The sequence below is a fragment of the Mustela erminea genome, chromosome 1 (genome assembly GCF_009829155.1).
Source record: "Mustela erminea isolate mMusErm1 chromosome 1, mMusErm1.Pri, whole genome shotgun sequence".
NCBI lineage: Eukaryota > Metazoa > Chordata > Mammalia > Carnivora > Mustelidae > Mustela > Mustela erminea.
Genome location: NC_045614.1, coordinates 229,001 through 250,185, shown reverse-complemented (window position 1 = coordinate 250,185; position 21,185 = coordinate 229,001). Strand labels below are relative to the sequence as shown.

Sequence of the window (21,185 nt, the reverse complement as noted above, 5' to 3'; positions counted from 1 at the left end):
GGGGCCCCCTCGCTCGCTCGCACGCAGGCGAGGCCACTGCCGGTGGGGGGTGGGGGCGAGAACGATGTGGTTGGGCGCAGGGCGATGGGGGGCGCGGCGGGGGCTCAGAGGGGGCTGCCTTGCCGCCCCGGCCCGCCCGTCCGACTATGACTACCTAGGACTCCTCTATGGCTTCTGGGGCGGGCGGCCGGCGGCCGGGGCAGCGCGCAATGGCATGGCTTTGGTGTGGATGACGGCCCCGCCCCCGGCCCGCCCGGGCCCGCGGGGCGGCGTGGCAAAGGTCACAAGTTGGACGAGAGGCGCGAGCGCGCGGAGTCCAGCGGGTCGAGGCCACCGGCAGCGCCGGGCGAGGCCGAGTCCCTGCGGTCCGGGCTGGGCGCCGCGGCCCGGGCGGCAGGCGCAGGGCCCAAGCGCGGCGTGGAGCTGCTGGCCGGGCGCGCCGAGGCCGCGGGGCCCGGGCCGGGCGCGCCGTGGGGCAGCGAGGGCTGCGAGGCGGACAGCGGGCGCGAGGCCCGACTCAGGCGGCGCGCGGGGAGCGCGGGTCCGGCGCGGGGTGCGGCGGGGGAGCCGGGCGCGCCGCCGTAGGGCGAGGTCCGCGGCGCCCGGGGACTGGCGGGCGCGCCGGGAGGACTGGCGGCGGAGGGCGCGGGCCCCGGCGAGGCGGAGGCGGAGGGTGCGGCCGCGGGCCCCGTTGGCGGGCGGCGCACGAGGCGCGGCGAGCCCAGCGCCAGGGGCCCCACGAGCGGCCGCGCCACCTGCGGGCAGAAGCTCATGGCCACAGCTTGCTGCAGCGTGGCGATGGCCGAGGTGACCTGCGGCGGCGGCGGCGGCGGGAAGAGGCCCACGCGCGGGCCCAGCTCGGCCTGCTGCACCATCTCGCGGTCGTACTTGACGATCTCCTGGATGATGGCGTTCTCCTGGTTGTTGAACACGCCGGAGTTGAGGTCGTGCTGCACTTTGTGTAACAGGATCGAGTTCTTCTTGCCTGGGGGCAGGGCAGGGGCGTCAGCGGGGGCGCTCCTGGGGCTGAGCGGGGGTTGGGGGGGTGTTGCTGGGGGTGCACAGTGACACGAGTGCGCGGCAGCCTCATCCACGCACAGCCCGCAGGCAGGAGTGTGCCGTGTACAGAGCATGGTACCCAGCGCCTGCTGCGTACAGTAAAACTTTTTATATACTGCGAGCACACATGGGGCACCTCCTGCATACAGCCAGCAGGTGCTGGGCGTCCGTTCTATACATCCCACTGTGAGTACCAGCTCCTGCTCTGTACCGCCAGTGTGCACAGACCACCTCCTGCACGCCACCATGAACCTGCTGGCATCACACACGCACGCACACACACACTCACACCTGCTGGAGATCATAAACCTGCACGGAGCACCTTCTGTATACAGTAGCCACTGAGCACCTGCTGGATACAGCAAGGGCGTGGAGGGCATGTGGGTGTTGGGCCCTCGTTCCGCAGACTAGCACACAGGGGTCAAGAAACCGCTGCATCCGCGTAAGCACTCCCTGTATACAGCGAGCATGCTCAGGGCCCCTCCTGCCTATGGCCGATACCAGCTGCCTGTGGTGTAGAGCAGACAGAACTGAGCACCTCCTGTATGCCGTAAGCAGGCATGACCTGCCACCATGTGCATACAGCAAGCAGACATTGAGTACCTGCTGTATTCAGCAGGCACTAATCCAGTACCTGTTTGTAGTAGGCACGCAGAACACCCATGGCATAGGCAAAGCGGGTACGAGACCCCTACTGTATACTGCCAGCTTGCCCCGAACACTTCTTGTATCCAGGAAACATGTACTGTGCTCCCACAGTATACAGCAAGCACGTGAAGTGTGTGTGGTGCACACGAGGCAGGCCTTGCTGGACAGCAAGCCCGCGCCGTCCGTCCCGGGTGCTGAGCGCCTGCAGCGGGCGCCGAGCCGCATGCCAGGAGTGCTCGCCGGACAAGCACGTCGGAGAGCCTTCGGCATGGAGCAGGCAAGTCTCAGCATCTTCCACCTGCACGTGTGTGAAGCACCTCCTGCGTAGAGCAGGTACGAGCGCCCGCTGTGCGAAGCACGAATGGAACGCTCCCGGGATCTCCTCCAACACCCGTGCACGCCGCCCAACCCTCGTCCTCTGGCTCTTGATTCCCACGGACAGCAGTGGGGCCTGGTCTGCCTGACTCAGACATCTGGTCCTCGGTGGGTCCTGAGGGCTCCCCCTCTCAACCATTTCCGACAGTAGCCTCGGCCTCTCCCTACACCCAAGGCCACCACTTGAAGCCAGGCCTCCATCTCCTGTAACCTACCCGCGCTCGTACAACGCAGATCCTGTCGGCTCCTCCCCTGCCTAGCACCATCCGTGGCTCCCCACTGCTCCTGATTCATAGTCCAAGCTCCTGCCTCCACAGCTAGTGGGTCCCGAGTGCCTGGTCCCCGCCTGCTTCCCCAAGCGCCCTCCTCCCGGCTTCTGCGCTCCCTGGACCCCAGGCCCTGGCCTGTGCCACGTCCACTCCCAGAACATGCCTTGTCGCTTCATACCCGACAACACTCCTCCCAGCCTCCACCCAGCATCACAAGGAAGCCCGCCAGCCCCCCAGCCCCTCCTCTGTAGCAGAAGCCCGAGCATGGCCTCTACGACAGCCTCCCAGTCCGGCGGCGACACTGGCGGACACACTAGAGGTGCTCCAGGAGTGTCTCCCAAGGGAGCAGAAGTTCTGCACAACTGGAAACACACCACACTCCCTCCTCCTTGGAAGACCAGGGCCACATCTGGCTACGGGCCAAAGCAGGTCAGAAAATCAGGTCTGGGGACAAGAAGGGCCCTGGAGGGTCCGTCGGCGGGCCACGCCCCCTCTTCACGGGCTGGCGGCCCCTGGAGACCAGCCCACTCACCGATGCGGTCCAGGCGGTCGATGGCGACAGTCTCGAAGGCCCGCCGCATCATGGGGTACTCCTCTAGCACCTCGTTGAAGTTGTCCACGCTCAGGGAGTAGAGGCGGCAGTAGGTGTCGGCGCGCACGCTGGCCGTGCGCCGGCCCCGCGTCAGCAGGCAGATCTCTGCACGGGGCCCGGGCGGCGGCCTCAGCCCAGCAGGACCTCGGCCTCCGAGGAACACCTTCTTGCCCGCCCAGCCCTGGGGCCTCCCACCTGCGGCGTGCGCAGCCCAGCCTCCTCCCCTCTGCCGGGGTGCACCCGCACTAGCACCCCTGCGGGCCCCCGGACGCTCACCCCCGAAATAGGAGCCATCGGACAGCTTCATCTCCTTGTTGCCCTTGGTGAGCACGCTGAGCACGCCGTGCTGGATGAAGTACATCTTCTTGCCCACGGTCCCCTCGCGGATGATGTAGTCGCCCGGCTGGAAGACCTCGAACTTGAGTTTGGTCAGCATGGCCGTGACAAAGTTGGGGTCGGCATTGGCAAACAGGGGCATGGAGGCCACCAGCTTCCGGCAGTTGAAGTTGACAATCTCCTGGAGGGGTGGGAAGCGGGGTGACACAGGGCCCAAGTCCTCGTCCCCTCTGGCCCTCCTTTGGGGGCTGTCTCCTCCTCAGACCCTCAGTTTCTTCATCTACCAAAGGAGTTCAACACTGTAGCCTGAAGCGGGCGGACCCCGGAGGCTTGACCACAAGACAGGAGCAAGACCAGATGTGTGCGGAGTCCCCGCCAGTTAGCTCTGTTGGCCACACCCGCCCGTGCGATGAGGCAGGAAAGGCCATCAGAGACGTAAGAACAGGAAGGAAAACAGGACGCCAGATCCCTCTACTATCTTCTTTAACATGCTGACCCGGGAACCCGAAAGCATCCACGGGAAACCACAACGGTCAGAGGAGTCAACCCAAACAGCAAGCGAGAGCACAAGGAATCAGCGCACCAACCCGAGAACGGTCAAGGGCTCCACGGCGGCAGAGGTCAGGGTGAGGTGGGACGTCCCGCAGTCGATCTGAGCATTAGTCACGGGAGGGTCCCACGCTCGCCCATCGAGTGCGCACACCTCGGTAAGACACGTTTCGATAAAAGGGGGAGCTGAGCCTTCCAAACCGACAGCCCTCTTGTGGCCAACGAGCCACGGAGAAGACGACACAGCAGCCGGAGGACCCTGTTTGCGCCGGCACAGAGCGCTGAGCAAGACGGCAGGGCTTGACCTTAAGAGACTTCCGGACGCGTCTGAGGAGAGCGTGCAGACACCCCGAGAGGCACGGCGGACGCGGGCACGCGCTCCGTGGCCAGGCAGAGCTCCTCACCGCCGTGTGGATGAGACGTCCATTCTCCCCACTCGTGGACACGAGTGTCCAGATCCCAACAACAAGCCCATCGGGTTTGCTTGGGAATTGCTGAAACTAGCCAAGGTCATTTAGAACAAATGAGCAAAAGTCGCAGGAAAGCCTGTTCGTGAGAAGAGCAGGGCGGTGGGGCGAGCCCTCCCACGCGCTGGGACCTGCCGGCCAGCCCCCACCGCTCCCTGGGGTTTGGCACACAGAGCCGACGGGACAGCGTGTTAGAAGTCCGGAGATCTGGCCAAGCACACGGGGCCATGCCGGAGGCGGCCCCAGCAGTGATGAGGCAAAAACCAGACGTTTCAGCCCCAGAGCAGAAGGTGAACGTGAATCCCCGGTAACCCCAAAGCGAGATGTGCGGAGAAGACCCAAGCACACACGTCCTCCGAGGAAGTATGGGTGAGCCCCCGGATCAGGCTGTGCACAGCGAGCAGGCATGTGCCCCTGCTGTACACAGGTATTGGGGCCTACTACGTACAGTACCTATGTACTGAGTGCCTGCTGTATACAGAGAGTAGGTACTGAACTCCTACCCTGTACAGAAATCAGGGGCTGAGAATCTGCTATGTAGACACAATGGATGGCACCTGCTGGGTACAGAAAGAGCAAACACCATCCACGCACTTCGTACGGCAATCACACATGTCGCGCCTGCTGTATACAGCAAACACCATCGACGCACTTTGTACGGCAATCACACATGTCGCGCCTGCTGTATACAGCAAACACCATCGACGCACTTCGTATGGCAATCACACACGTCACGCCTGCTGTATACAGCAAACACCATCCACGCACTTCGTACGGCAATCACACATGTCGCGCCTGCTGTATACAGCAAACACCATCGACGCACTTTGTACGGCAATCACACATGTCGCGCCTGCTGTATACAGCAAACACCATCGACGCACTTCATACGGCAATCACACATGTCACGCCTACTGTATTCAGCAAGCATTTGTGGAGCATGAAAATCCCACATGGCTGCCCCAGATGCACCTCTCACCTGCGCATTTGGGGTGGGTGTCCCTCCCAGCGGGACTGGACCCTGCCCTCACCCCTCAGCCCTGTCCCAAATGCATGAGCAAACCCACAAAAGTGAGTGCCGTGCATGGCCGCCCGCGGAGCTTGGGGACCCTGGGGGCAGCCCTGGGGCCTCGCTGCCTGAAGGACCTTGCAGCAGGAAGGGTCCAGCAAAGGGAGCTCAGAGGGAGCCCACCTTTGCTGTGCGTTAACAAAGAACATGGAAGATACAGCAGGAGCAAATCAGGCAGAGGGTCAGGATAGAAGCCAGAAATTTTCTGAATGCATGTGTTTTTGTAAATTCAACCTTGGAATTGCATAAACGCTTAAATAATTACCAAATCTGGCTTGCGAGGGACTGGGGGAAGGGAGCAGGGCGTGGTGGCTTGCAGCCACGGGTGCCCTCCTGGGGGCGACGTGCGGTGTGCTTAGACAGTGGTAATGGCCCCATTAGAGCCTAAGGGACTGCGGGCCGGCCGGCTGGCTCAGCCTGTGGAGCGTGGGGCTCTCGATCTCCCGGCACTGAGTTCGAGCCCCACATTAGGTACAGAGGTGGCTGAAAATGCATAGTTTTAAAAAAAAAAAAAAAACCAAACTGGGGCGCCTGGGTGGCTCAGTGGATTAAAGCCTCTGCCTTCGGCTCAGGCCATGATCCCAGGGTCCTGGGATCGAGCCCCGCATCGGGCTCTCTGCTCAGCGGGGAGCCTGCTTCCCCCACCCCCCACCTGCCTCTCTGCCTGCTTGTGATCTCTGTCAAAAAACAAAATCTTTAAAAAACAAAAACAAACCCCAAACTATGGGAATCTATGTGTCTTACGGTCTGTGGGCTCTTTCTCTCTCTGAAGGAGCGATCCGGAACAATTAAATGTTCCGTGTGAGGTTAAGCACAGTGCCTGCCTCGTGGGAGGTAACGGCCCCCACCCTCAGAAGAAATGGCAGCCCTCCCAGAGCAGCAGCAGCACCCAGGACCCGTCCCCGCCCCACCCGCCCCCTCCCCCCTCCCCCGCCCCATACCCCCTTCTAGTCCTTGCCCTGGTCCGCAGGACACACGTCATCTTTCCCTCCTCAGGGCCTTGGCCCCAGCTGTGCCTGCCACCTGGGACACCTGCGGGCTCGCCGGGCCTCGCTCAGACGTCACCTTCCCCATCCCGCATCCTTCCCGGAGCTCCTCCTGCCCCCGGCGGTCACTGCCATGCCCCCCCCACCTCCCTGACGGCACAGGGTGGAGTTCAGAGCAGGCGCCCAGCTACCACCTGGTCAGGGTTGTGGGCTTAATCCTGCCCCCAAAAAACACATGTTCAAGTCCTGACCCCTGGTGCCTGTGGACAGGACCTCGGCTGGAAACAAGGTCTTGCAGGCGTCATCGGCTAACACGAGGTTGCACTGGAGTAGCGTCACCCTGAGCCTAGCGACAGGTGTTCTCATAAAAGCGGGGACACAGGTACACGGGGGAGGAGGCCACATGACGGCACAGCGATGGGATGGGGGGTGGCCACGCACAGAGGGACACCAGGAGCTGCGAGATGCAGGAAGGACCCTGTCCTGGAGCCTCCGGAGGGCATGGGGCCCCATGACACCCGGGCCTGAGATTTCCAGGCTCCAGAATGTGACAGAGGCCAGGCCCATCGTCGGAAGCCCCCGGCTGGCGGGAACCGAGCTGCTCTGGGCCCCCTGCCCGACGTCACACCGGCCATGAGGGGCAGGGCTTGGACAGTCAAGACCGAGGACCGCACTGGGTCCGCCTCCTCCCGTCAGCCTCTGCCCCGTGTTGTCCCCCCGCCCCGCCCCCGTCTAACGAGGGAGCCCAGACTGGCTAAGCGGGATGAAACAGAGGCTGTGGGGGAACCCAAGGGGCATCGTGGGGGTATAGCACGGGAGGACTTCCGGCCGCCGAGAGTGCGTAGATGCAGCCCGTGGCACTGTATGGGCTAACCCATCTCTGGGACGGGGAGCCTGGCAGTCCCTATTTCCAGCCGAGGGTCCCCAGCGAGGGTGGCCTCACCTCCCGCAGCGGCCCGTTGAGCTCCCCCAGGATGCTGTCCTCGTCGAACATTTTGCCCTGGTAACGGTGCTCGTAGTAGTCGTGGATCTTCTGGCGGAAGTCGGCGGGCAGCTTGTGGAAGGACATGTACTGCTCCACCTGCTTGTACTGCACAGCGGGGGTGGGGGGGTGGTCAGTGGCGCCACCTCCGGGCCCCCCCCACCCCGCTTCAGCCCACATGGGGCTGCTGGCTTTGACAACAATGACAGCAAACACGGGGGCCCTGTTAAATCAGAATTTCAGATAATACAGAAGTAGTTACAGGCGTCCTGTGCAAGGTGTGGACGAGCTTACACTGAGAAGAGTCACCCCTGTGTTCTGAATTTTATCGGGCAGCCCAACCCCCAGAAAGGGAAGCACAGCTTGACTCGAGGGCCCTTGCAGTAAGTAGGCTGGTCTGGATCCCCCAGGTTCCCCGAGATCCTGGGCGGAATCCCCTAGGCTCACCTCTCCAAAGATCTCGCCAGAAACTAACGGCTCAGCCCCTCCTGATCAGGGCGGGGGTGCCAGGCCCTGCTGTCCCCAGGACGGTGCTCCCAGGGGTGCCCCATCCCGTTTCCGCCCCGGCTGCGCCCGGACACAGCTGCCCTGAGCTCAGCGGAACCCGTGATGCCGGCGGGTGGCAGCGCCAGCTCATGTCTGGGTGTGAGGCCCGTGGCTTCCGGACAGCCGGGGTTCCTGGCACCAGGCCCAGCTGACCCGGCTGACCCTGCTGGCACTGCTTGGGGCAGTGGCCGTGGGGGGCACTCACAGCTGCCCAGCCAGGAGCGGCCACTAGGTAGCAGTGCAGGACAGACGGACTGGTGTCCAGGAGGGCCAGCACCTGGGGCCATCACCCCCTCAGCCCTTCCCTGACCCCCAGCCCTAGGACTTGCCCTGTGGAGGCTGCCCCAGCCCCTGAGCGTGTCCTCCAGCGACCCTCCCCTGCCCCAGCACCTCCCAAGCTGTCCCAGAGACCCTGGGGTGAGCCCCGCCCCCTGGACAGCTGCCCTCTGGGCTCCAGACTTCCCTCACCAGGCCCCGGACCTTCCCGGCCCTGCTAGTCCCGGCCACAGACCTCTCAGGGTCCTCAGCCCCTACAGCTCCCCACCCCCACCGGCCCCCCATCTAGGCTCTGCACCCGAAGCCGGGGAGGCGGGGCGGCGGGGCGGCCCCCCAGCACCCGCCCCTCAGACCTTCTCCTGGTACTGGCGCCGGGAGGAGTCCAGGGACTGGATGAGCGCCGTGGCGTGGCCGATGAACATGGCGTAGCACGTGGCGCCCACGATCATGCTCAGCATCGTCAGCCAGATGTCCGTCATGCTCTCCGGGGCCTGCCGCCCGTACCCGATGCACAGCATGTGGCTCATGGCCTTGAAGAGCGCGAAGGAGTAGAGCTCGCTCCACGAGTGGTTCTGCAAGGCCGTGGGGGGCCGGTGGGAGGGGGCTCACGGCCCTGGGGGGCGGGGCGGGGGCGGGGACTCACGGCCCTGGGGGAGGGGGCTAGGGTGCTCACGCCCCGGGGAGTCCCTTGACCCCAGACCCGTCCGCCCAGACCCTCTGGACGCCGGGGCCTGAGTCTGGCCCCCCACACTAGCCCCTGTTAACAGGCAGCGTCTCAGCCGGGAGCCCACAGGCGCTTGGGCCTCCCTCTGTGCTTCCGACGTCTGGCCGCCCGGGCACCGCTCGCCCACGGCGGGCTCGGGCCGGGCGGGAGCTGCCGCTCGGACGACGGCGTGGAAGTCGCCCGCGGAGCCCCCCGCGCCCGCCGGCCGCCGCGGCTCACCACCATGCCGTTGATGGAGACCCAGCAGTTGCGCGGGAAGTCCTGCAGCATGGGCACCAGGAACTGCAGGCAGCCGTCCCAGTGGCACAGCAGCAGCATCATGCTGATCAGGTTGCAGATGCGCATGACGGCGCTCGCCAGGTCGTAGGTCATGTGGAAGATCTGCGGGGGGGCGGGCGTCAGGGTCCCGCCGACCGTCCCGCCGCCGCCCCTTCGCCGGGGCCGGGGTGGGGGGGGGGCGGTGTGGCGGAGCAGGCCCGGCGGCCGCGACAGGTGCGCAGGCGCCCCCGCCGCCCTCGGGGTTAGCCGCTGTCCCAGCCCAGAGGGCGTGGCCCGGGTCGGAGGCCGGGGGTGGGGGATGGGGGGGCGACACCGTCTGGCTTGGGTCCGAGGACATGGGCGGCAGGGGTCAGGTGACTCTCCGTGCTGAGCGGGTCCGACGCCGTGGATCCTGCTTTTCCAGGGCGCAGGGAAGGGGGAGCGCGACCGCCGCACGGTCCCGGCCCCGGCCCGCGACCCCCGGCTCCGCGCCTGTCCGCCCCCGCGCCGCCCCCGCGCCCGCCCCGCGCCCGCCGCGCGCACCTCCTCCCACTGGTGGATGTAGCGGATGAGGCGCGAGAGCCGGAGCAGCCGCAGGAGGCTGAGGATCTTGGTGAAGCGCACGATGCGCAGGGCGCGCGCCGTCTTGTAGACCTCGGAGTCGATGCCCTTCTCCACGATGAGGAAGATGTAGTCCACGGGGATGGAGGACACGAAGTCCACCACAAACCACGTGCGCAGGTACTTCTTCTTGATCTTCTCGGGGTCCAGGATGATCTCCGTGTTGTCCTCGATCACGATGCCCGTGCGGAAGTTCAGCACCAGGTCCATGAGGAAGAACGTGTCCGAGACCACGTTGAACACGATCCACGGGGCTGTGGTCTCGTCCTTGAAGAAGGTGATGCCCACAGGTATGATGATGAGGTTTCCCACCATGAACAGCAACATGGTGAAGTCCCAATAGAACCTGGGGGGAGGCGCGGGCGGTCACGCCTCCAGGCCTTGGCCGACACCCAGCCCTTCCGGGGTCCAGATGGCCCCACCTCACACCTGCGCCTGCCTTCGGGGACCAGGCCAGACCTCACCTCCTGCAGCAAAGCCAAGACTCTGGCCTCGAGTCACAGTTAGTGTGTACCCCCGCTCCGGGTACTCTGCTGTCTGGCTCTCTGGCCCCCAGACGGCACCCCACTGCCCGCTGGGCTCCCCCGGCCGGCATCCTTCCGGCTGACCCAGCTCCCACGTTCCCTCCTGGAAGAAGCAGGAGACCCGGCCGAGGCCAGGAGGTGGCCCCCAAGCTGGTTATGTTTCCCACCACCGAAAAGGTCCAAGCGTTCAACACAGGGTTAGCGGCCAAAAAACTCACTCTGGGTGTGAAGGAGACGGGAGACAAGCAAGAGGAGGGGGAGTGGGGGAGGGGAGTGGAGAGCAGGCACAGTGGGGGGCAGCAGGGGCTGGGGGGGCGGGGCAGGCAGGATCCAGAGTCCAACACCTTCTGGACCAGCTGGGCTCCCACCTGAAGACAAAGAAGGGGGGACCCTTAGGGGCGGGGAGACAGCAAGGAAGAGGCGGGGCGCCCCCGCGCCCAGGGCGGCTGTAGGGCTGCCTGGGAGGCAGGAGTAGCTGAGGGGCAAGACATTCAATGGGACAGAGTCACCTGAACACGGACTGGGGTTGGTCTCACTCCCAACCACCCCCAGGACAGATACACATCCCTGGGGTCAACTCAAAACTCCGCCTGGGAGTGCTCTCAGAGAGAGGCCTGTCCACGCAAGGAGCATCTGTCGCCGGCTGGGCAGGAGCCCTGCGTGAATCCCGGGGCCCACTGACGGGTGCCCAGCACTGTAGGCATCGAGAAAACACCCATCAGAACTACTCCAAGGAAAAACCGCTCTGTTGGTTCCTCAAAACTGTAAACAGAGGGGCGCTTGGGGGGCCCTGTTGGTGAAGCATCTGCCTTCAACTTGGGTCAGGATCCTGGGGTCCTGGGGATCAAGCACCACAGAGCGGGGAGCCTGCTTCTCCCTCTGCCCCTCCTGCTGCTCAAATAAATAAATAAAATCTTTTAAAAAATGTAAACAGAATTACTGTCTGACCCAGCAGTTCCGAACCCCGGGTGTGAACCCCAAGAACTCAGAGACACCCGCACAGCATGTTCCCAGGGGTAGGATTCACAACAGCAGATGGAAGCTTGTGTGGGTCGTACCCACACACGGTCCCTACGAGCGGGAGCGCCCCTGGCCTCGAGTAGGAGTGAGGCCCCCATGCCTGGCGCCAGGGATGGACCCTGAGCCCAGACGCTCCGAGAGGAAACGAGGCACAGGAGGCCCCACGGGGTGTGAGTCCACACGTGTGAAACGTCCAGACCAGGCTCCTCCGTGGACCGGAAGGGGGCTCGCGGGGGCTGGGGGCAGAGGTTGAATGGGGAGAGGTTCTGTTGGGGGGATGAGAGAGTTCGGACACGGACGGTGGCGACGGCCGCGCACCACTGTGGTTGTACTTACTGTCGTTCAATTGCACATTTTTAAATGATTAAACGCCAGCCTCTCTGTGTTTTATATATACACACCCACACACACACATACATACGTATCGACACTATAAAAAACACAAGGAAAACAGAGCACAGGATGGGGGTCTCAGTGATGAGCAAATGCCCCAGATCTGGGGTTGGAGCCCACACTCCCTGCCTAGATTCAGGTAAAGGAGGGTCTCGAATTTTGAACAGTCTTTTATTTTATTTTGCTTACTTCACAGTGTGAGGAGCGACCCCCAGCCCAGATCACGCACGTCGACCTGGCTAGCCACCAGCCCACCCCAGCCCGCCGTGTGCAGGGCTCTCCCAGGGGCCCAGCACCCCACCGCTGATCACGGCTGGGGGTCCCGCATGCATGTAGAGAAGGCTCAGTCACACATGGGCAGGACTGGGCCCCTAAGACCCTCAGAAGCCGCCCCTCCCTGACTCCCCCTTCCTGGATGTCCGAAGAGCGGACTGCGGTTCCCAGGGCTGGGGGACTCGCCCAGACTGGCAGAGGCCGTGAGCTCCAGCCCTGGCTTGGCCGCAGGGAGTGGCCGGCCCCTCTCTGGACAGCACTGTGAGGTGCCAGCAGCCAGGCCTGCAGGCGGACCCAGGCGCTCCACCTCGGGCAAGTGATCCCAAGGAAACTGTCCAAGAGGAAGAGAAAAAAATTAAAAACCAATTTGTACCAAGATGTTCACAGTAGCTCAGTCTTCGAGAGCCAAAGGCTGGAAGGCACCCAGCGTCTGGCACCTTGGCGGCAGCAGCCAGACCTGGGTTGACACCCGCTTTTCCGGCCTGCTGGCAGGTGTCACTTGGGCAAGTCCCGCAGCCCCGAGGCCCTCACTCTCCTCTCCCTCAGGGGGGCGCGGGCAGCCTCTGAGGGTCCTGCGGGGCCACACCCGGCGCGGGGAGCCTTCTCTGAGCGGCCGGGATGGGGGACAGTGGGAGCGCGGGAGAGCCTGGGAAGCAGAGGAGGAACTCCAGCGAGGGATGGCCAGGATCTGGGATTAGGGGCCCCCCAGCTCCCCATTCTCACCGCACCCCCCCCTCCGTGCTCCCCTGGTGCTTAGAGCTTCTAACCCCACCCCCACCTCTGTGAACGGAGTCCTGTCCTGCCTCCTCCCCCAACTTGGGGCACAGACCCCAGGACAAAGCAAGCAGGAAAGAGTAACTGAGAAGACCAGAGGGCCTAGAACCTCTGCGGGGGAGCCTAGAAACCACGAGAGCGCCTAGAAACCATGGGGTGGGGGGACTAGAAACCACCAAAGGACCTCAAAAGCAGGGGGTAGACTAGAAACTACCAGGGAAAGCCTAGAGACTGGGGGTGGGTGCTAGAAACTACCGGGGGCGGGGGGGGGGGGCTCAAAACCAGAGGGGAGACTAGAAACTACCAGAGAGAACCTAGAAACCAAGGTGGGGGGGACGGACGACCAGAAACCACGGGGAGAGGCTGGAAGCAAGCTGAAAGCCCGGAATGCGAGGTCCTCCTCCTCGGACCTTCTTTTTTTTTAAGGTTCTGTGTTTTATTTTTATTTTTTATTTTATTTTTTGAAGATTTTATTTATTTGTCAGAGACCGAGCAAGCACAAGCAGGGGGAGCAGCAGAGCAGGGAACCCGATGCGGGGCTTGATCTCAGGACCCCGGGATCACCACCTGAGCTTCCCGGGAGCCCCACTCTCCTTTATTCTTGGGGTGGGGGTTGGGCCAGGCACCACGCTTCTGCACCGACAGACGAGAGAGGTGACCCAGCCAGGGAGCGGGGCAGAGCGGAGACCCATGCCTTCCGGTTCCAGGACCTGAGCTCTGGCCTCAGCCTGCCTGTTTGGGGCTGGGTCCCATCTACTGCCCGTGGTCCCTGGGGAATGACTGCGGGCCCTGCCACTCGGAGCTGCCGGTCTTCCCGGGCTGCGTGGGGTCCCCTGGGTGTATGAGGAGTCGGGAGTCGAGGTCCGGCAGCTGCCGAGGAGCTCGGGGCAGCTCTGGGCAGAACGGCCCAGCCCCCAGCTATCATTAGGGTGACCGTCCACTCCAACCGGATGCCCCACATGGGCCCAGAGCCCCGACCCTTGTCCTCTCGAGCCCCGGGTCCCTCTGGAAGGGGGCAGGAGGGCGAAGAGGGGCCCCGTGCGGACCTACCGAGGGGAACCTGAGGGTAGGGGCGACCGATCCAGGTGTGGGACAGAGGAGCCCCTGCCCCCGACCCCTCCCCTGACCTTGCTCCTGGTCTGCGTGGCCTGGGATGAATCTCTCTCTTCTGAGCCTCAGGGCCTCATCAGCCCAGACCCTTCCCTCACTGGGCCACCCCAGCATGACTGGGGGACATGGACCACAGGGGTCCCCCGGGGCAGCCAGTAGGCGCTGGTGCAAGGTCAGCTTTCAGCATCCGCGGCCTTCAATGACTATAATTCAAACCCGTATCTCAGAATCTTTCCTGACAAATCACAGGGAGACCCCAGTGGGGTCCCCGCTTCTGCGGGAACACCCAGATCTCTACCATTGTGTCTCCAGTGCAACCCCGGAAGGGCAGCAGCCTCAGAAGGGCGGGCTGGGGCGACGCAGGGTCCCCCTGAGTCCACAGGGAGTGCAGGGCTCCACGGCAAGGACCCCAGCCGGGGCCCTGCGGCTGGGAGAGGGCCCCAGAGCCCTGTCCTGGGTGCACTGCACACCCCCAGGGGCACGGGTCCTGGCGCTGACACCACCCTAGACCCTGTTCCCGCTGGAGCCACTGCCCTTCCTTTCTCTGGGCTCGGATGAGAGCTGAGCGAGAGAAGCCAGGTGCCCAGATTCCTCCTCTAGCAGGACCAGGGGGGCAGGGCCAGATAGGGGCCAGCGAGCATAGGCAACCCCCCGCCACGCACCCCCCTCCACGGGATCCGGCAAATCTGAGGAGATCAGAGCCCAGAGGTGGGTGATTAAGGGCGAGCTGGGGATGGAGGATTAGGGGCCTGAGCCGTCCCGTGCAGAGTGTCAAGGATTAGGAAAGGAAGCTGCCTAGGTTCCGCCCAGATTCCAGGGTGAGCCTGAGAGGGGCAGGCTGTGGGGGCAGGGGTAGGCCAGGTATGAGGACTCTTGGTGGCCACACAGACCCAGCTCTCCCCTTGCTGGAATGGGGCAGACAGGCCTCCCACAGAAACAGGTAAGTGGGTGGGAGCCTCCAGAGGGTCACAGGTTAGCAGGGGGGTGGGGGGTGCTTCTCAGGGGGTGTGGAGCTTGGGCAGATGATGGAGAAGCAGCTGTTTGCAGGCAGAGGAAGCAGCAGTGCAAAGGTCCTGTGGCCTCAGTGGGATGTCCCCTCTCAAGGCCAGCCAGGTGGCCTGGTGCTGCCGAGGAGAGAGAAGATGGCGGGGGTGGGGGGGAGCCGAGCTCTGTGGGGCCTTGGGAGGCTTTAAGTGAGAAGGAAAGACAGACAACTGTGTATCCTGGGAAGCCCGTGCTGGCAGTGGGAAGGTCAGGAAGGGGGCAGAAGCGAGAGTCCAAGAGGGAGATGGGGTGGCCTATGCTGGGTGGATTTGGGGCAGGTTCCTTGAGGGGGGGAACGAGGCAGGGTGTGGCACGCACCCCACCCCGAGCAGACCCCTGGTCCTGCCCAGGCCCCATGATGCTGAGGTCAGGGGCTTGGAGATGGGAAGTTTTAAAAGCAGGGACCAGAGGGGCGCCTGGGTGGCTCAGTGGGTTGAGCCTCTGCCTTCGGCTCGGGTCATGATCCCAGGGTCCTGGGATCGAGCCCCACATCAGGCTCTCTGCTCAGCGGGGAGCCTGCTTCTCCCTCTCTCTCTGCCTGCCTCTCTGCCTACTTGTGATCTCTGTCTGTCAAATAAATAAAAATAAAATCTTAATTAAAAAAAAAAAAAAGCAGGGACCAGAAATTCTAAATTCTGGCAGGAAACCCCTGGAGAAAAGAGGGGGACCTCAGCCCCAGCTGGCCTCTTCCCTCTCCTTCCAATGGACCATGGAGCTTCCTTCCCTGGGGAAGTGGATTTGTCCCCTGTCCCTACCCGACCCCACAGGACCCAGGCTGGGTCCACAGCCTGGGAAAGCCTCGTCCCGCCCTGGCCCCCACCACACCCCAGATAATGCAGGATTTATTCTCATGAGCGAATGCAGTATTTGCAGAAAGCACAGCATCCTGATCTCCGGAGGATCCGCCGGGCCATCTGGGGATTGTCCCATTGGTTTCTTCAACCCAGCCCCTCCAACATCCCATTCTCCCTGGGGACCCCCAGGGGAGGTCCTGAAGGGCAGGAAAGGGACCAACTCATCTCTTTTGCCCTCACCCCAGGCCTCCCAGAGACAGACAATCGGGAACATCGAACTGAAGACCAACAGCGGCAGGAGAGACTCAAGTCAGACCTCGGGCACTTGCAGACTTAGGGATGGGTTGAAAGCCACTCGCCCAAACTCTGGCGCGATGAGGGCTCTTGGCCCCTGGATCAGTGCTGGGAAGAGGAATTAACTGCATTTCTTTTCTTGCTGTCTTGGAGGGGAGGGGCAGAAGACCCTGCCAAGGCCTTGGGTACTCAGTGAGGTTCTGGCCATGGCTGTAGGCCTCCCCACTGGCCCCAGGGCTGGTCCCCTCCTCATCCTCTGGTCCTGACATCCTTCCCAACTCGGGAACGGACTGCGGGGTGCCCCGAAGGAACATCAAGGCCTCCACAGCTGATGGTTCCCTCTGTCCTTTGAACTTGGTCCTCCAGAGCTCACCCCCTGCCCCGGGGAAGCAACTAGAGCATCTCTGTGGCCTTCTCTGTGCCGGCACCAGAGTTGCCCACAGGCCGGGTTTTCTGGGTGAAGAGACAGCCTCAGAAGGGGCCGGGCCGGTCCAAAGCGCCCCAGGAGTGAGAGTCACCATCCCACTGGCCTCTGCTCAGGCCCCATACATGTCTCTCTGCGAGCCCACAAACACTCCAGACCCCAGGAAGGGACGAGGCCTCGATGGGCCTCATGCACATGGCAGCGGCTGAGAGGCAGCAAGCCACACGAGTGGAAAAGGCCACTTCTGGCGCGAATGGCAGGGCGCACACACATTAAGGGAAGGGGAGAGGGCCCAGGGGAGGCAAGGGGTGAGCTGGGAGACCGAGGGTCAGAACTGGGGGTGAGGGCATGTGAGGGCAAGGGGCAGCATGTGCAAAGGCTGGCCACTCCAGGGAAGTGGGGAGAGGGGGAGACGCAGCGGAGAAAGGCACCCCTCTTGCTCCCACCACCCCCTCTCATGTTTGGGGAAACCAAGGCAGGGAGGCCCAAAGGGGACTCAACCCCAGCCATGGGCAGCACAGGGCCTGGCTGCAGACGGCCCCAAACACTGTCCATCACTGGGGCCTGGTCCGGGAACACCACGGGCTCCTGCGTTCAGTCGGGCCTTTCCCCAGGAGGCGTTCCGCATCCATTCCCACTGGTCAAGAGCCTCCTGGCCCCCGAGGCCCCTGCAGCTGCCACGGGAAGGCCCTCAGAAAGCCGGAGCTCAGGCAGGTGGAGACACGGGGGCTTCGCACAGGGAAGCTGGGGGCCGGCGGGGGTGCCTCCCTCCCTTTCCAATCCTGTACAGTGCGTGGGCACAGGCACCAGAGGCCGTGGCGTCTGCACGTTCGGGTCAGATTTAAAAGGGGGCAGTGTGGAGAAGTAGGCCTGGAAAGTCCCCTCGCCACTGCTCCGTGAGTAGTTTCCAAAAATTCATACACACAGAAACAGAGCGAAGACCCACAGCCCACCTTCCGCTGCCCCGGTAGCTCCAACAGTCCCCAGAATGCCTTGTTCCTCCCACTGCTTCCTGGCCCGGATGGGACGTGGCCAGAGCCTGGGCCGCCTGGCAGTTGAGAGTGCAGACACCGGGGCCAGAATGCCTCCCTGCAAACCCCTGGTTTGCCCCTGACTGGCTGTGCGGCACTGGGCAACTGGCTTTTCCTCTCTCTGCTCCTTTCCCTGAAGAGCGGCAGCACCCACCTCACAGCAGACATGAGGACTGAATCAGTATTAGGAAGTTGCTCCCAGGGGCACCTGGGTGGCTCAGTGGGTTAAAGCCTCTGCCTTTGGCTGAGGTCATGCTCTCAGGGTCCTGGGATGGAGCCCTGCACTGGGCTCTCTGCTCAGCAGGGAGCCTGCTTCCTCCTCTCTCTCTCTGCCTGACTCTCTGCCTACTTGTGATCTCTGTCAAATAAATAAATAAAATCTTTAAAAAAAAAAAAAAAAAAAGGAAGGTGCTCCCACAGCACCTGGGCCAGGAGGACCTTGGGGAGCTTGGGGTCCTGAATCAGAAGGGCCTAGAAGGGGCACACGGGGCACTGTGGAGGCCCCACCACATTCCAGCTTGGAAATAACTTAAGCTTTCCCTTTGACAGTGTCTCCCCAGTCCTAACGAAGCCACACTCCCCACCCCTGCTTGCTCAACCCTGTTGTACAGTTTATCTGCTCAGCTCAGACCTTGTGGCCTGCCCAGATTCTCACAGGTGACTATGCTCAAGACGGCCCAGGGACCAGGAGGCCCAGCTCCCTGGCACATCCTCACCTCAGACTGCAAAGTGCCCCACGGCCACCCACTGCTGTTGGGGGGGTGGGGAGTTCCTGCAGGCAGACAAGCTGGAGAAGACCCAGGGCAATGGCTATGTTTTGCACCCCCTGCCCACTGCGTCCCTGATGTCACTTCCCAACAGGCTGGCCAGGTCACAGAAACATGAGTGGAGACACTGACTCAAGCTCTCCCAGCCCTAGGACCACCTACAAGGGAAATGCAGGTCAGGACCAGCCAGATGCACCCTATCTGGAACACACATCCCCAGGTCCCCTCACCCCTGGCCTCTCTCTAAAAACTCAAGACACCAGTCAAGACTCCCCCCACCCCCCAAGGGTAAGGAGTTGGAATCCCAGTCTGGCCCTGACTCCTGTGCCCCTGGGGCCCCCACTTCCCAAGCCACTGAGCATGGGAGCTGCGGAACGTCCAGGACAAGGGAGAATCCCACAATCCCCCTTCTGAGCTCTGGACATCCCGGAGCAAGTGCACCAGGCAGGGGGGTGGGGGTGGCAGTACTCGGGCTGGGGTGGGGGGCAGGCAGGGCTTGAGAAGAGCCAGAGGCCAGGGGCCAGGACCGCCTTCCCGGGCGCTGTCCGTGGTGCTGAAACCGCGGTGGCCCGGAGCGCCGGGCTGGCGGGGCCTGTGGAAACGGCCCGAACGGCAACTCACCCCTCCTTCACGGATACACAACTTCACAGGCACACACACTGTGCACACAGCTCAGCTCCTACCGACTGCCCAGCGATGTACACCCATCCCATGCACACGCACCCCATCTCTCCCCAGCACATCTACCATGCAGACACACCCCTAGGGACCAGACTGCCCCCCAGATCACTGGGCCTATGGCCCGAGGGCCCACGCCCCCTGCAGTCACATGCTTGTGATCACACACACACACACACACACACACACACACAGCCTGCAGTGATACGGTTCACACTTGCAGGCCACAGGAAGCGTGCCCAGGAACAAGAACCACAAACATATGCAGCGATGACCTCACATTGGGCCTTGCTCTGAGCCTTTCCACGCATCAACCGCCTTAATCCATATCCACGTCTACACACCCACTGACACATGGGCACGCCACCCAGTGGCTCCAGCTGCTGCGGCCAGAGAGGGCAGCTTGGAAACCCCAGCACACTCAGCGCCCTGTCCTCAAAGTACCCAGGCCCGGGGACCCTGAATGCGCCTCCCTGAGGTGTGGACTGCAGGTGGAGACAGTGGGAGAGGGCCATGTTCCCTTAACCCCTTCTCTGCCAGCCTCTCCCGGACACGTCCTTCCCGGGCGCCCTTCCTTCCTCCTTCCTTCCGCTCTGCCGCCTCCCCGGCGCCCACGTTCCCCTCTATTCGTCCTCTCCGCCCCTCCGCGCTCAGACCCTGGTCCTGCGGCCCGTGACGCGCGCCCATCCCGCAGGGAGGGAGATGCCAGGGTGCGTGGGAGGGGGCGCGCCGGGGTCACCGCGGGAGCCTGCGCGCGCTTCCCAGTCCTCCTCCAAGGGCGGAGCCTCGCGCGCCCGGGCCATTACCGGGCGGGTTCCGGACGCGCCCGAGGTCACCGTGGGGCCCCGAGGTCACCCACGGGGCGCACAGCCCCGCCCTCCCCGAGGTGCGCCAAGGACGGCCCCCGCGCGCGTCCGCTCGCGGTGCCCCTCCGCGCAGGCCAGCCCCTCCCGGTGGCTGTACCTGAAGTCGCTGTACGGGTGGATGATCCAGGCCCCCGCCGACTTGACGCGCTCCTGCTCGCGCTCCACGGCCTTCTGGCTGCCGAACATCCGCAGCGAGAACTTGTTGACGCCCGGCTGCAGGAGCGCGCCGAACTGGCGCTGCATGAAGCTGGCCTGGCTGCCGCGCGGCTCCCCCGCCGGGCCCGCCTCCTCGCTGCCCGCTTCGTCCGCCGGCCCCGGCCCCGCGCCCGGGCCCGGCGCGGGCTCCGCGGCGGCTCCGCGGCACGAGAACGACACCTTGGCCCCCCGCGCCGGGCCCTCAGGCCCCGCGGGGCTGCACTGCGGCTCGCCGCGCCCGCACTCGCCGTTCGGGCTGCCCTTGGCGGTGCTCGCCGCGCCCGGGGTGCCCGGGCGGCCGCACGAGCTGTCGCGGCTGCGGAGCCGGGCCCGCGGGCCGCCGTCGTCCGTCGCCTCCGGGGGCGCCGCCTCGGTCCGGGGCGGCTGCTGGGGGGCCACGGGCCCGGGGCCCGGGGGGGGCGCGGGCGGCGGCGGCGGCGGCGGCTGCTGTTGGGGGGGCGCGGGCGGCGGCGGCGGCGGCGGCCCCGGCGCGGGGGTCGCGCCCGGGCTCTCCCCGGGCCGCCCGCCGCCCCCGCGCGCGTCCATGGCGAGGCGGCGCCGGGCAGTGCGGAGCGGAGCCGCCGCCGCCGCCGCCGGCCCGAGCCCGAGGGAGGGGGGGGAGGCGGGGCACGGGCTGGGGCGGAGCCTCGGGGGCGGAGCCTGGACCGCGGGGGGAGGGGCGGGGCTGGGGCCCCGCCTCTGCTGGAGCCCCCTCCTGGCGCGCCGCCCCTCTACCCCCCGCCGGGGAAACAGAGGTCCCGCAGTCGGAGCCGGTCCAAGGTCACGCGGCCTGAGGCCTTGGAGATCCGCTCCGACCTCGTCCCACAAAGGGAAACTGAGGCCGGCGAAGCGGAAGGACACTTCCAAGGTCACTGAGTCCAGCCAACGGGCCAGAGGCTCTGCGCTCCACCTGAGCCAGGGACCCTCCCCGCGTCCAGGGCTCACCGATCCAGAGGGCGCAGCCAGGCGCACAGAAATGCGACCGCCGGATGCCAGCCTCTTTCCTTTCTACAGGCTTGATAATTTCCGTCATAGAAGGATTTTTTAAAGGCCAAAAGAACCCTTGCTTTGTAATTTGAAGGCCCAGGACAAAAACCCCGGTGGGAACGTGTTGTGTGCGGAGGGGCAACATGGGGTCCGTGCCACCAGTCTCCAGGCCCCCCAGTCCCCCCCCTCTTTCCCATCTCCTGCATGGGACGAAAACTGGGGCCAAGAGAAAGAGCCACTGGATGCTGCTGGTG

At 64.2% G+C, this 21,185-nt stretch overlaps 1 protein-coding gene across 2 annotated transcripts; it reads right to left on the bottom strand.

Moving 5' to 3' along the window:
* Positions 1 to 156: 156 nt before the first annotated feature.
* Positions 157 to 20,520, bottom strand: HCN2 (hyperpolarization activated cyclic nucleotide gated potassium and sodium channel 2). 2 transcript variants are annotated; one of them, XM_032304161.1, is made up of 8 exons: positions 19,847 to 20,520; positions 9,680 to 10,103; positions 9,098 to 9,259; positions 8,508 to 8,726; positions 7,294 to 7,440; positions 3,220 to 3,460; positions 2,884 to 3,048; positions 157 to 985 (listed from the first exon to the last, which is right to left on the bottom strand). In XM_032304161.1, exons 1-8 carry the CDS (start codon positions 20,488 to 20,490, stop codon positions 282 to 284), a joined length of 2,706 nt encoding a protein of 901 aa, XP_032160052.1. In that variant the 5' UTR covers positions 20,491 to 20,520; the 3' UTR covers positions 157 to 281. The 2 variants fall into 2 exon arrangements, with proteins under 2 accessions (XP_032160052.1, XP_032160060.1); XM_032304169.1 differs by lacking the exon at positions 2,884 to 3,048.
* Positions 20,521 to 21,185: the final 665 nt, after the last annotated feature.